General features: G+C 42.7%; 2 protein-coding genes across 8 annotated transcripts in view; one reads left to right on the forward strand and one right to left on the reverse strand.

The window, feature by feature from the left end:
• Gpbp1l1 (GC-rich promoter binding protein 1 like 1) overlaps positions 1-6,243 on the reverse strand; it is a 59,530-nt gene extending 53,287 nt beyond the window's left edge. Inside the window, exon 1 of one of the 4 annotated variants that reach the window (XM_052717882.1) lies at positions 6,161-6,243. The gene's annotated coding sequence lies outside the window, so the exon portion shown is untranslated. Of the gene's footprint in view, positions 1-5,113; positions 5,286-5,529; positions 5,678-6,067; positions 6,089-6,160 lie in introns of those variants that run through there. The other 3 variants (XM_052717883.1, XM_052717879.1, XM_052717880.1) reach the window with 3 other exon arrangements.
• An 87-nt stretch (positions 6,244-6,330) lies between these two features.
• Tmem69 (transmembrane protein 69) lies at positions 6,331-12,252 on the forward strand. Of its 4 annotated transcripts, none has more exons than XM_052717884.1 (4): positions 6,331-6,509; positions 7,419-7,504; positions 8,829-8,964; positions 9,965-12,252. In XM_052717884.1, the coding sequence occupies exons 3-4, from the start codon at positions 8,923-8,925 to the stop codon at positions 10,664-10,666; spliced, it is 744 nt and encodes a 247-aa protein (XP_052573844.1). In that variant the 5' UTR covers positions 6,331-6,509; positions 7,419-7,504; positions 8,829-8,922; the 3' UTR covers positions 10,667-12,252. The 4 variants fall into 4 exon arrangements, with proteins under 4 accessions (XP_052573844.1, XP_052573846.1, XP_052573847.1 ...); XM_052717886.1 differs by having other exon boundaries at positions 7,423-7,504; XM_052717887.1 differs by lacking the exon at positions 7,419-7,504.
• The last annotated feature ends 1,823 nt before the right edge of the window (positions 12,253-14,075 follow it).

A 14,075-nucleotide genomic window follows, 5' to 3' on the forward strand; every position in this document is an offset into this window, starting at 1 on the left:
AAATAAAAAGGAGTTCAATGAATAATCTTTTTCCTCTCAACACTTGTTAAAAATATTTATTAATGGAGCTTGGTTTCTAGTACTCACATGAGCGAGCTCATAATTCCCTATAACTCCAGTTCCAAAGGATCTGAAATCCTCTTCTGGTCTCCAAAGGCACCCATATTCCATACACTCACACAAACATGCAAATAAAAATCTTAAAAGAAAAAGGATTTAAAAATAGATATTAATTATTCTGTAAGTGTACCTACAGATTCCAAGAAAGTAAATGAAAATTTAAATTTTTAAGTACAAATACGGAATTTCAAGACAAATTTAAAATACAGTCAACCTCATGTTCAATTTTTTTTCATTCCAGTGATTTAGGCTTTATAGTCTTAATAACAAGGCAAATGAGGTTGGCTGTTCTCATTAAGAGGATAATCTCCAATGTCAGTCCATGTCTTCTACCTTGTCTGAGACAGAGTCTCATTTGCTGCTGCATATGCCAGGCTAATAGATCCCTGTACTTGAGGGATTCTCCTTCTGTTTTCCATTCCCTTGTAGGAATACTGGACAACAGACTAGAAATGCTTTCACATGAGTTCTGGTATTACAAATCCAAGTCCTCATGCTTGTGAGGCAAGTACTTTATGCCCTGAGCCATCTCCCCAGCTCAAATTTCCTTTCTTTTCTCTTTTTTATTACACAGCATGCGTGTGGAGGTCAAAGGACAATTTACTGGAGTTGGTTCTCCTAACAATTACACAGATCCCAGGGATCAAGCTCAGGTCCTCTCAGGTTTGGCAGCTACCCAGTTGAGCTACCTTGTCTACCCTAAATTTGCCTTTTCTATAAACCATTTTTGTTAGGATGCCTTAAAATGCTCATGTCCCTTAATGTTACAACAGTTTAACTTTCATGTTTAAAGGCGGTCAACCTCCATCATGTTTAAAGGCAGTTCAACTTTCATCATTGCAAAAACTAATGCAACAACAACAACAACAAACCAACTAAGGTCAGATGTACTTTAACTCAAGCACTAGGAAGGCAGAAGCAGGCAAATCTCTGTTGAGTTTGACACCAACTATGCCTACACAACAAATTCCAGGCCAACCAGGGCTACAGAGTGAGACCAGGTCTCAAAACAAAACACAACAGAACATAAAACCTCAACCAACAAGATCACAACAAAGACAACCCAGTTAAAGGCAGCAAGTCAAGCACCACGACAGTTCACTCAGGTTTTTGGGGCCTCAACTGTCTATTAGCCAAATGAGTCTTAGCCTCATTTTTCTCAACTACAAAGTATGGAATAAAAAACATCTGCTCAGCAAGGCATGATTTTGTACACATACAATCATAACTACTTGGGAGGAGTCAAGGCAGGAGGTTCACAGTCCAAGGCCTGCCATGGCAATTTAGTGAGAACTAGTCCCAACGTTAGGGATACAATTAGTATAAGAGCGCTTGCTTAACATCCATGAGGCACTCAGTTCAATCAATCCTCAATACCACGTAGGTAAAAAACAACCCCACTGGCTGGAGAGATGGCTCACTGGTTAAGAGCACTGGCTGCTCTTCCAGAGGACCTGGGTTCAATTCCCAGCACCCACATGGCAGCTCACAACTGTCTGTAAGTTCAGATCTCCAGGATCTGACACCTTCACACCAATGCATATAAAATAAAGTTAAAATAAATTAAAAAAAAAAAAAAAAAAAAAACAACCCCACAATACAGTCACAAAGTAATTAAGTTAATAAATAGAAAGCACTTTGAGCTGGGCATGGTGGCACACACCTTTGATCCTAGCCCTTGGAAGGCAGAGGCAGGTAGATCTCTGTGAGGCCAGCCAGGTCTACCGAGTGAGTTTCAGGGCAGCCAGAGCTACACAGTGAGACCCTGTTTCAAAGGAATCCTGGGCAACAGCCTCTCCCTGGTACATTAGCCTTAAACCATAAAGTTATGATATGCTATCTTCTGAAAGATGATTAAGAATTGTGTTTTGTCTTTAAATGAGAATTTAAAACTATACAGAGCTGAGCGGTGGTGGCACACAACTTTAATCTTAGCACTTGGAAAGCAGAGGCAGGTGGATCTCTGAGTTTGAGGTCAGTGGTTTAAAGAGCAAATTCCAGAACTGTCAGGACTATACAGAGAAACCCAGTCTTGAAAAATGATAAATAGGGGCTGGAAAGATGGCTTAGCAATTAAGAGCACTCACTGCTTTTCCAGAGGACCCGGGTTCAATTCCCAGCACCTACATGGCAGCTCACAACTGTCTGTATCTCCAGTTCCAGGGGACCCTCACACAGACATACACACAGGCAAAACACTAATACACATAAAATAAAGTCAATTATTAAAAAAAAAAAAAGGGGGGGAGCTGGAGAGATGGCTCAAAGGTTAAGAGCACTGGCTGTTCTTGCAGAGGTCCTGAGTTCAATTCCCAGCAACCACATGGTGGCTCACAACCAAATGTAATGAGATCTGACACCCTCTTCTGACATGCAGGCAGAACACTGTATACATAATAAATAAATCTTAAAAAAGAAAAGAAAAGAAAAGAAAAGAAAAGTAATAAATAAATTATAGGGGTTAGAGATCTGGTTCAGTGGTTAAGAGCACTTGTTCTTGCAGCCCACATGGTAGCTCAAAACTGACTGTAACTCCAGTCCTAGGAGGATCCAAGGCCCTCCTTAGACCTCCGAGGACACTAGACATACATGTGATATACATACATACTACGGCAAAACTTATGCATATTAAATAATAAAAATAAATAAATTATAGGCTGGTGGTATATAGCACAGTGATAGCATGCTTGCAACATGCACTAGACTCTGGAATCAATCCCCCACATTGAAAATAAAAAGTAGCCAGGTGTGATGGTGCATACTTTAATTCCAGCACTGGAAAGGTAGAAGAAGCAGGTGGATCTCTGAGTTCCAGGCCAGCATGGCTCTACAGCAGTGGTTCTCAACCTGTGGATCACGAACCCCCACAAGGGTCGCACATCAGATATTTACATTATGACTCCTAACAGCAGCAAAATTACAGTTATGAAGCAGTAACAAAATAATTTTATGGTTGGGGCTCACCACAACATGAGGAACTGGATTAGAAGTACTGCACAATTTAGTAATTAGTAATTACTGAAGCATTAGGAAGGTTGAGAACCACTGCTCTACACAGTGAGACTCTGTCTCAAAAAAAAAAAAAAAAGGATATACGTATACACACACACACACACACACACAAATACATTCCAAGATTTCTTATCATGCACAAATTATTGAAATGGTTGAATGTACCCAACTCTTCAACTAAGATTTTAAACAATCAAGGATAAGAATTGTTAAACTAGGGGCCGGAGAGATGGCTCAGACAGAAGAGCTCTGGATGCTCTTCCAAGGGTCCTGAGTTCGATTCCCAGCAACTACATGGTGGCTCACAACCATCTACAATGAGAACTGGTTCCCTCTACTGGCCCGCAGGCCATATATGCAGACAGAACACTGTATACATAATAAATAAATAAATCTTAAAAACAAACAACAAACCCCAAATTGTTAAATTAATTCAAAATAAAGGCTTCCTTCGCATATCCTCTCCCCAATTTCAAGAACTCTGAAAGCACATTGTCCATAATCAACTGAAAGAATGTTTAGACAAACAAACACAAGTCATTTTGAGAACCCTCAGAAAAAAAGTAAATTTAAAGTAAGGTCTCTCAAATACTCCAAGTAATAATGTCAAACAGAAAGCAATTAACTTGTAATTTCAGAAAAGAACTTTACATGATTTTCTTAGAAGACCAACAAAAGAAAAAATAAAGAATCTTGGGGCTGAAGAGATGGTTAAGAGCACTGGCTGCTCTTCAGAGCACCCAGGTTCAATTCCCAGCACCCACAGGGCAGCTCACAACTGTCCCTGACTCCAGTTCTAGGGGATCCAATGCCCTCTTCTGACCTCAGGAGGCCCTGCATGTACATGTACAATGTACTCAGACATACAATGCAGGCACAATACCCATACACATAAAATAAAAAAAAAAAATCCTAGAAGAACAGACAAAAACCTTCCTATTTAAAAGAAGGTATGAAAGTAATTGAAACCAACTCTCTGAAAGATAAGTTAATCTTGTGAATGTATTTTAAAGATCCATTCACAATTAGCATTCTATTTTATCTTTTGAATAGATAACAGCTACAACTCAATCACACCTTTCCAAAAACTAAAATTTGCTGTTGTTTCTGTTACACTTCTGGCTGTGTGGGGTTTTGTTTGTTTTGAGCAAACAAAAAGGTTGCTTTTTTTTTTTTTTAAAGGCACAACCACCTGGCATTCCACTTCTGAAGATGTTTTCACTTGAAAATTTTTCTTATTTCTTTATTTCACTTGCAAAATTGTTATTTTATAAATACCCAAACTTCATGGAATCTGAGGTGAAAAGGACCTGAAAAAACATGAGATCTCCAACAAACTACAAATTTCGGTCTCCTGAGAGCCAACACTCAGTATTTTATGAAATTTACAGAGGAAAGCGGATTATTACTAAACAAAAAACATGAACCACTACTAACTTCAGGTTTTCCGAGTAAGCAAGAAATACCAAAATTAAACTATTCAACACACAAGCCAACTTCGGAGCACAAAAGCAGCAAACAAAACTGGAACCACAGCACAATTTCAGTACTATTCGCCACTACCAAACAACAAAAACAAAAAACCGCACCCATTCTTATGTAAACTTCTGAAATAAACTTCCTGAGCCTCACCTTTGTTTTCACCTACCCTCTCCAAAGAGCCCAATTGAAAAAAGGGTCAGTTAACGTCCAATAGGGAAAAACAACCGAAATGTTATTTTATTTTATTGGTACTTCCCCAGGCTACAGCCATTTTAGATTCAGTTTTTTTTATTTTAATTTTATGGGCTGGGAGATTTAGCATGGAATAAAAAATGACTAGTTAAGCCATTTCAAGATCAATCAATCCTCTTTCCCAATGGGACGGAGTTTGGTAGCTAGCTGATAAGACAATCTGAGGGAAAAAGTCTCACTACCCCGGAGAAGCCAGACTCCGGGAGTGAAAGTTCCCTTTCCCCCAGATATCCCACATTTGACTTACACGACTTTTTCCTCGTTAAGTTTCTCTTAACTGGAAGACAGAAGCCTTCGACTCTTATTTTCAAGGACAGGGAAAGAAACGAGTAAACGAAGTCACTCAACCACCACTAAGCCGGAACTCTTGGAAAGGAGCCCGAGCCGCAGGTGAGCGTTTCCGACCCCGAAGTTGAAGTCGGAGCGCTCTGGAACTGCCGCGGCGACGCTAGTGTGCAAGGCTCCTCCCGCTGGGGGGAGGGGGACGTTCCAACGAGACCACTCCCAGTTCCTCTCGTCCACCCAAGGCGGACCTACACCCAACCACCTGTGCAAGACCTTCTTCCAACTAGTTTTCATAGACGGCCAGTCGGGCAGCCGGCAGGGCCGGTGCCGGGACGACTCGAGGTCCACTTCTGCTCGATGTCCAGAACTCGCACTCACCCGGCAGTGGCGGGGCTACGGTCCAGGACGAGTCGCGACGTCTAAGAACGCGTCCCCAGCTTCTCCGACCAGCAGAGGTGACTAGCCCACAACCATAACAAAGCTCTTCCCAAAATGGCTGCCCGGCCCACAAGGCCCAGGAGGGGGCAGAGCGGGCGGAGGAGGAGCGACAACCAGCCGGGCCCGCCCCCTGCCACTCCGGCCCGCCTCCCACACGCCCCCTGGCAAAGGCGCACGCGCAAGCGCAAGCCCATGCTCCGGTGACTGCACGGGCGCCCGCGGTTCGCTCTGTAAACGTTGGGCCGCTCCAACCAGCGGTTATTCCCTGCCCCGCCCCCGGCGCCCTGCAGCGCGATTCCGGGCTGGCCGGCTCTCCCTTCCGCAAAGCCTTTCGCCTTTCCTCGCGCCGTTCGTGAGGCAGGGACTAGCCGAATTCAGCAGTTCCCCTGAAAGCTCCCTGCCGGGACTCCGGCCTGGGAGCACGTGAATGTGGGTGGGTATATTTGTACTAGTTCTTCCCCGCCCGTTCTTTCTTCACCTTCTCACACCTCACTTGTAAGCCAGATTCTTCGCCAACTACCAGAATTAGCAAACCAGTTACGGAAGAGCGTGTTTTCCAACCCCTGCACACCTTTCGCTCCTCCTTTCACGTGGGCGCGTCGTTGAGACTCCAGCCCTCGGCGTGCCATAGATCCCAGCACTAGAAGCATGCGCAGTGGTGTCGTGCGCGCTACCCGCCGGGAGTTGTAGTTCTTGGGTATTGCAGGCGTCACGGAGCCACCCGGGCGCAGGTTGGAATTCTGGTCCAGCCGGTCTTTGCTAACAGACTACTAGCACTCCATTGGGTATTGCACGACAGGAAGAGTCAGCACAACCAGACCAGAGAAGGAAATAAATGTGAAAGCCTCGGCAGCCACCCGCGTCTCTCATTACTAGAAGCTAACTCTCCTGCAAGTTTTACTACCACAGTGGGCCCCTATGTAAGTGAACTCCTATTTGTTTTCAGCTTTTTGCACAAAGACCCAAGAACTCTCAGATTGTTTGGTACCTGTTTTTTGGGCGGCTGATGGCAGACGGGAGGCAGTTACACTAAATCACTAAGTCACACAGTGGATAAGTTTTAAAAAAATGATATGACTTCCTGGATGACCTCCAAGCCCAAAGCCCTAACGCCACACCTTAATTCATTGTGAATTTTGTTCCTAGCCTTCTGTATTCCTCAATGTAATTTCTAGGTAATAGTAAAGAGAATGGAGGCAAAACAGAATCGTCCCTCCACCTCTGCCCAATAAGTAGTAGGACTCAAATGCAAAAAAAAAAAAGGAAGATGTGTCCAGTCAACTCAAGCCTGTTGTATTTTGCAAAGTTAAGCGTTCTAGGCCAGCAGAGTAACATATCTAAGTGATATCTTGTCTTTAAAAAAAAAATGAAGTTCCGTAGATACGAATTCGGCCAAATAACGTCGGCCCAACTCCAAGTCTCCTCATATCTTCTTGCACTACCATTAATGGGATTGTTTCAGAAATTGTACTCTACGTTCCTGAACTGCTAGATATATTCTGCTGCTTACGAATCCTGGTATAGAGACTCGACATCAATTAGAATTAAATTTTAGACTAGCCCTCGGGGCCGCAGAGGTTGCTCAGTGGTTAAAGGCGCTTACTGCTTTTACAGAGAACCCCAGTTCAGCTCCCAGCACCTATACTGTAGGAGATTTGCAACTCTGGTCTTAGTGAGCACATACATTCAAATGCTCGAACACACACATATAAAAATAACATAAAATAACTGAGGGAGGGAAGCGACCCAAAACCGAAGGAGAGTCGGAACTTGCTAAAACACGTAGTTTCCTTGTCTGTTCCCACCCGGACTGATTTTTCTGGCCTCAGGAAGTCGGGGGTTGTGTGATTCCAGTCGCCGGAAGTGCTGTTTCTGGTTGGATTTGTTCAACTTTTCCGCCGCGTGATGGTGGCAAGTATGTATAAGGGCTGTATGTATTTGGGCAGGAGGTTGTGGGGGGCTCTCTAAGGTCTGGTAAATAAGATGTACTGTCAGCCCAGACATCTCAAGGATTCTTGTGTCTAAATTCCGCTCCTATCTCTAAAGTGTTGGCTTGAGGCGCTCAGTGTGGTTGTTGCATCGGCGACATATTTGATCGTTTTCACGTAGATTTGCGGATGGAGCGTGGGCTTTCTATCCTTAATCTCCACATCACCTGCCGTCTCTGGGCTTCAGCCTAACACTTTCTTTAAATATTCCCAGATTCAGCCGGGCGGTGGTGGCGCACGCCTTTAATCCCAGCACTTGGGAAGCAGAGCCAGGCGGATCTTTGTGAGTTCGAGGCCAGCCTGGGCTACCAAGTGAGTTCCAGGAGAGGCGCAAAGCTACACAGAGAAACCCTGTCTCGGAAAAATAAATAAATAAATGAATAAATAAAATAAATAAATATTCCCAGATTCGAAAACACGTGCTACAGTTGTTACCTTGTTCCAAAAGGTGTACAGTTAATATATGGAAAACGTGTAGTTAACTTGTCTGTTCACAACTAAGCTACTATATTTGTGGCTGCTATCATTATTATAAGTGTAAATTCCTAAGCTGCGAAGTAGACAATAACTAAAGAGGATAAACAGGTTAACGGGAATAAAAGGTCTGACTGTCAGGTTTGTTTGTTTATTTATTTGGTTTTGTTTTTTTTCGAGACAGGGTTTCTCTGTGTAGCTTTGGAGCCTGTCCTGGATCTCACTGTGTAGACCAGGCTGGACTCGAATTCACAAAGATTCAAAGATTCGCCTGGCTCTGCCTCCCAAGGCGTGCGCCACCACCGCCCAGCTTTTGACCGTCAGTTTTAAAGATGAGAAAACTAGCACCTAAGGAAGTGGTAGAGATGTATACTAAATCCAGATGTTCAGTTTCTGCACATTGCTCTTTTTGGACAGCCAAAACTAAGATAATCAGGAAAAAAAATTCTGATTTCCTTAATATGTTACTTTGAGAAAAAAAATTTTTAAGATTTATTTATTATGTGTACAGTGTTCTGTTTGCATGTATCCCTGAAGGCCAGAAGAGGGAGCCAAATCTCATTACAGATGGTTGTGAGCCACCATATGGGTGCTGGGAATTGAACTCAGGACCTCTGGAAGAACAGCTAGTGTTCCTAACCTCTGAGACATCTCTCCAGCCCCAAGAAAAAAAAATTTTTTTCAAAATAAATAATGTTCCATCAAAGAGATTCTCATGATTCTCATTTTACCTTTGTAAAATGAGGACAACTAAGTGATATGTTGTTTTCTGTATAGCACCTTTGCTTCAAATTCAGCTATCCCACTGAGCTGTAAAAATATATTAATCAGAACTGCATCTTCTGGAACAAGACTCTGAATAGAGACCAGTATGCTTCACTTCATCCGGACATTTTCTGGAGCCTCTTCAAAGGTTGGTTGAGCACTATTTTTCAATAACTGTCTGGCTGGGGCAGTAGCATATATATTCCTCATGTATTCCAGTGAGGGAGGAGAATAAGTAAAATATTTACTGTGTCAAGTAGTAACTGCTGTGGAGAACTATACATTAGGGAAGGAGAATGGGAAATATCAAGAATAGACAGGACCAGGAGAGATAGGCTCAGCCTTGCACATACTGCTGGGGCCTTAGTTTGATCCCAGCACCCATGTTGGGTGGCTCACAACCAGTTATTCCAGTTCTAAAAGACTTGAAGCTTCCTCTGAGGACACCCCCACATACAAGTCAGAATAAATTCTACTAGAAAATAATAGACAGGATTGTATAACATAAAAGGGTCAGAAATGAAAGAATGGCCATGTAGGTAGCTGAAGGGAAAGCATTCTAAATGGAGACAGAAGGAGTAAAGGCCAATATGACATCATTCTCAGCTTGTTTCCAAGACTCTTTTTTTTTTTTTTTTTTTTTTTTTCTCGGTTTTTTGAGACAGGGTTTCTCTGTGTAGCTTTGCACCTTTCCTGGGACTCACTTGGTAGCCCAGGCTGGCCTCGAACTCACAGAGATCCGCCTGGCTCTGCCTCCCGAGTGCTGGGATTAAAGGCGTGCGCCACCACCACCCGGCTTTGTTTCCAAGACTCTTAAATAGCTGTTTCTCTTTTGTGTGTATAATTGTGTTGCCTATATGTATGTGTACGTACCACTGCATGCAGTGCATGTGGAAGTTAAAAGAGGGTGTCAGATCTCTTTGGAACTAGAATTAGAGCTGGTTGTGTGCCACCATGTGTGTATGTGGGGTGGGGGTGGGGGAAGATCAAGCCTGGGTCCTCTAGAAGAACAGTCAATACTCTTAATCAATGAGCCATCTCTCCAACCCCAAAATTATTATATGTATATGGGGTTTTGCCTTCATGTATATCTGTGTACCACATGTTCTAATTTTGAGTTTTATCTCCTGGTTCTATCTCCTTTATAGATGCTGAAGTACCCTTTTACAGTGAAACTCAGAACCAGCAGAATAGATATACTTTCTCCTAAGACATCTCCTCAGCAGAACCTTTTCCCTTTGCCTCCAAGGACTTGGCTTTCCCCATCATTTCAAGTGTGTATGAAGAAGATACAATGCTATCATGCATCACCATGCAACTTTAAAAGACGACAGAAGGAAGCAGTCCTTCCCTCCAGGACACCAAGCACCATCACTTACTTACCTGATAGCCCAAAGCCAGCATTATATATAAGTCTTGCGGGGCTAATCCCCTTTATTGCTCCACCCCTCACCATGGTCATAACAAAGTCTTATATCCCCATACTAGCTCTTACTCAGATGGCTTATGGAGCCAGTTTCCTAGCTTTCTTGGGAGGGGTCAGATGGGGCTTTGCTCTGCCAGAAAGTAGTCCAGCCAAACCAGACTACATTAATTTAGCTAGTAGTATGAGTCCGGTTGTATTTTCATGGCTAGCCATCCTCTTTTCTGAAAGACTCAGTGAAGCCATAGTCATGGTAGTAATAGGTTTAGGGATAGCATTACACAATGAACTTTTCCTTTTGCCGCATTATCCCAACTGGTTCAAAGCCTTGAGGACAGTAAGTACTGTAGTGGCTTTTTGCTCATTTGTAGTCACTTTAATACTTAAAAGCATTTATCCAGAAAAAGGGACCAAGAAATTTGGTTAAGTAGAAATATAAAACGGCTTTGCTGTGGAATAGCCCTTATGTACACTGTGAAGATGTGTTGCTCTCATTGTTAATAAAGAGCTGATTAGCCAATGGCTAGGCAGGATTTTCAGGACAGAGAGAATGCTGGGGAGAAGGGTGGAGTTAGAGGAGACACCAAGAGACTCAGAGCCAGCAGGAAAGTAAATACATGAGGTAAATGAGCCTCAGGGCAGCATATAGATTAATAGAAATGGTTAGTTTAAGTTCTAAGAACTAGCTAAAAACATGCTTAAGCTATCAGCCGAGCATTTATAATTAATATTAAGTCTCTGTGTGGTTATTTGGGGAGTGGCTGGTGGGACTGAAAAGTAACTAAACTACTTTACTGATATTGCTACTTTGCTGTAAGTCTTGTAAACCTGCATTTTTTTTCAAGATTAAAAAAAAATTTTCTTTTAAAGTTATGTCATGGGGATATGTGCACAGAATACAGTGCCCATAGAGGCCAGAAGAGGGTATTGGATTCCCTGGAGCTGGAGTAACAAGCAGTTCTGAGCCACTCAAGTGTCTGGGCTGGGAACTAAACTTGGGTCCATAACAATACATGGTCTTGACCACTGAGCCCTCTACCTCTTGCTTGTAAAGTTGCATTTTAGCATCACACTTGGGTTCCTTGTTTGGCTCTTTTTTCCTCCAACTCTTGGGAATTTATTCTTCAGAAACAGATTTTTTTTTCATTTCTAAAAATTATTCCGTTTAGCCAAAAGATGTTGGCCCATGTGTTTAATCCCAGCACTCAGGAGGCAAAAGCGGGTGTATCTCTGAATTCAAAGCCAGCTTGGTCTATAGAGTGAGTTCCAGAGCTACACAGAGAAACCCTGTCTCGTGTCCCCCACCCACCCCACAAAAAAAAATTATTGTTTGTTTGTCTCACTATGTAGCCCTGGCTGTCCTGGAACTCACAGAGATCTGCTTGCCTCTGTCTCCCAAGTGCTGGGATGTGGCTGCTGGCTCCAAAGTGTAGCACCTAGCCCTGATCCTTCCTTTGTTTAACCATGCCTTTTGTTTCTCTTATGGCCCTATGAATCTTGTCTGAGAGTCAAGGATCAGAGAGTCTCCCAAGGATCAAAGGCCTATGCAAAACTTGGTTCAGGAAACCAGAAAACCGTGGTATCTGAGAAATCAAGTAATTTGCACTTGGCATTTTATCTCTGGGAGTTCCTTTTAGGTTGCTTTGAAGGTATAGAAATTAACTGGCAAAACTGTAAATAGAGAGTACATAAAACTGCCCTAGGTGAAGGGATAGTGTTACAGTCCTTTGAGGTTGGAATCCCTGCAGCTGCATAAGGCTAACTTTATTCTTAAGATGCCTTTGAGTCTTCTTTCCCCTCCCCCATCCGCATGAACCCACATAATCTTGCTGCAACTACAGAGACACAGATTCTTAAATACTACTTGTAAGTAATTCATCTTGAAAAATCTAACCCTTTATTGTGTGATATGAGGTTAGTTTTCATCATCGTTTTGTGAATTGTTAAGTCATCTACTTAAACATTTCAGTGTTTTGATTATATTGAGAACAATAAAGACAAGATGAAAATCTATTGGTCTAGTAAGCATGAAGTCACATTTCATGAAAAGAATACTCCTACTTCATTAGGAAGTCCATGACACCTTGAAAAAAATGTATTTTTGTCAATTTGAATAGCACTTGCCATTGGAAAGTGCATTTTTTTTTTTTTTTTAAATAAGAGATAGGGTCTCCCCAGGCAGTGGTGGCACACGCCTTTAATTCCAGGACTCGGGAAGCAGAGTCAGGCAGATCTCTGAGTTCGAGGTCAGCGTGGGCTACAGAGTGAGTTCCAGGAAAGGCACAAAGCTGCACAGAGAAACCCTGTCTCAAGAAGGAAAAAAAAAGAGATAGAGATGGGGTCTCAGAATGTAGCTCTAGCTTCAGTATGCAGCTCTGACTGTCCTGGCACTCTATATATAAGGTCAAGATGGTCTCAAATATATAGAGATCTGCCTGCCTCTGCCTCCCAAGTGCTGGGATTAAAGGCATGTACCTGGCTTATCTAAGCTTATTTTCCCTGACATAACTTAGTTTTATGAACTGAAATGATCTGTGGCTGTAAAGGTGGTAGACAGCAGTGTCATATCATAACAAAAGACACTTTAACAAAAGCCAGACAAATTTCTTAGCTTTGGTTTTTTTGGTGTTTTCTGACCAGACTTAGCCTACCGAGGCTTTTACTATAATAGCTTAGTGATTAAGAGCATCATACTCAATTGCCAGCATCCACATTCTGCGATCAGTTATAACTCCAGTTCCAGGGGTTTGAATGTGGTCTCCTTGTGCACAAGGAACATGTGTGATACACAGACACACATGCAGGCAAAACACCCATACACATAAAAGTAAATTCTTAAAAAAAAATTAAAGCCGGAAGCCAGGTGGCGGTGGCACATACCTTTGATCCTAGCACTGTGGGGGTGGGGGCAGAGCCAGACAGATATCTGTGAGTTCGAGGCCAGCCTGGTTTACAGAGCAAGATCCAGGACAGGCACCAAAACTATAAACAGAGGAACCCTGTCTCAAAAAACAAAACAAAAAAATTAAAGCCAGATGGTGGTAGAGCATGCCGTTAATTGCAGCATTCGAGAGGGAGACAGCTCTCTCTGTTTGAGGACAACCTAGCCTACATAGTGAGTTCCAGGACAGCCAGAACTGTACAGAGAAACCCTGTCTGAAAAATCAAAAATAAGTAAATAAATTGTAAAATATGGTTGGGTGGTGGTTGCATACACCTTTACTCCTGGCACTTGGGAGGCAGGTATATCTCTTTAGTTTGAGGCCAGCCTGATCTATAGATCTAGTTCCAGGACGGCCAGGGCTATACATAGAAACTCTGTCTACAAAAACAAAACAAAATCCAGGCATAGTGGATTACACCCTTAATCCAGAAGCAGGCGGATCTACTTAGCAAGTTCCAGGACAGCCAGTGCTACATAGAGGGGGCCCAAATAAAATAATGGCAAAAGTATTGCTTTGATTTGTTTGTTTGATTTGATTTTCCCTCCTTCCATAGCACTACGGATTGAACCTAGTGCTTCATAAATGGTATGAAAGCACTGCTGCTGAGCAGTACATCCCCAGCCTAGCATCTTGATTTTGAACTGAAAACCTGGTATGGGGGCTAGGAATGTAGCTTGGGGGATATGGTGATATTTTATATGTGCTGAAATGTGATTTTATTTGTATGTTAATAAAGTTGCCTGGGGGTTAGAGCTAATAACAAGCCATTTAGCAGAAGTCTGGCAGTGGTAGCACACGTCCTTAATCTGATCACATGGCAGGCAAAGTCTGTGTGTTCAAGGAAATGGCCAGCTTGGTGACACAAGCCTTTAATCCAAGTACCAACCATAG

The sequence above is a fragment of the Peromyscus californicus genome, unplaced genomic scaffold (genome assembly GCF_007827085.1).
Source record: "Peromyscus californicus insignis strain IS unplaced genomic scaffold, ASM782708v3 Scaffold_5__1_contigs__length_169319896, whole genome shotgun sequence".
In the NCBI taxonomy this organism is placed as follows: domain Eukaryota; kingdom Metazoa; phylum Chordata; class Mammalia; order Rodentia; family Cricetidae; genus Peromyscus; species Peromyscus californicus.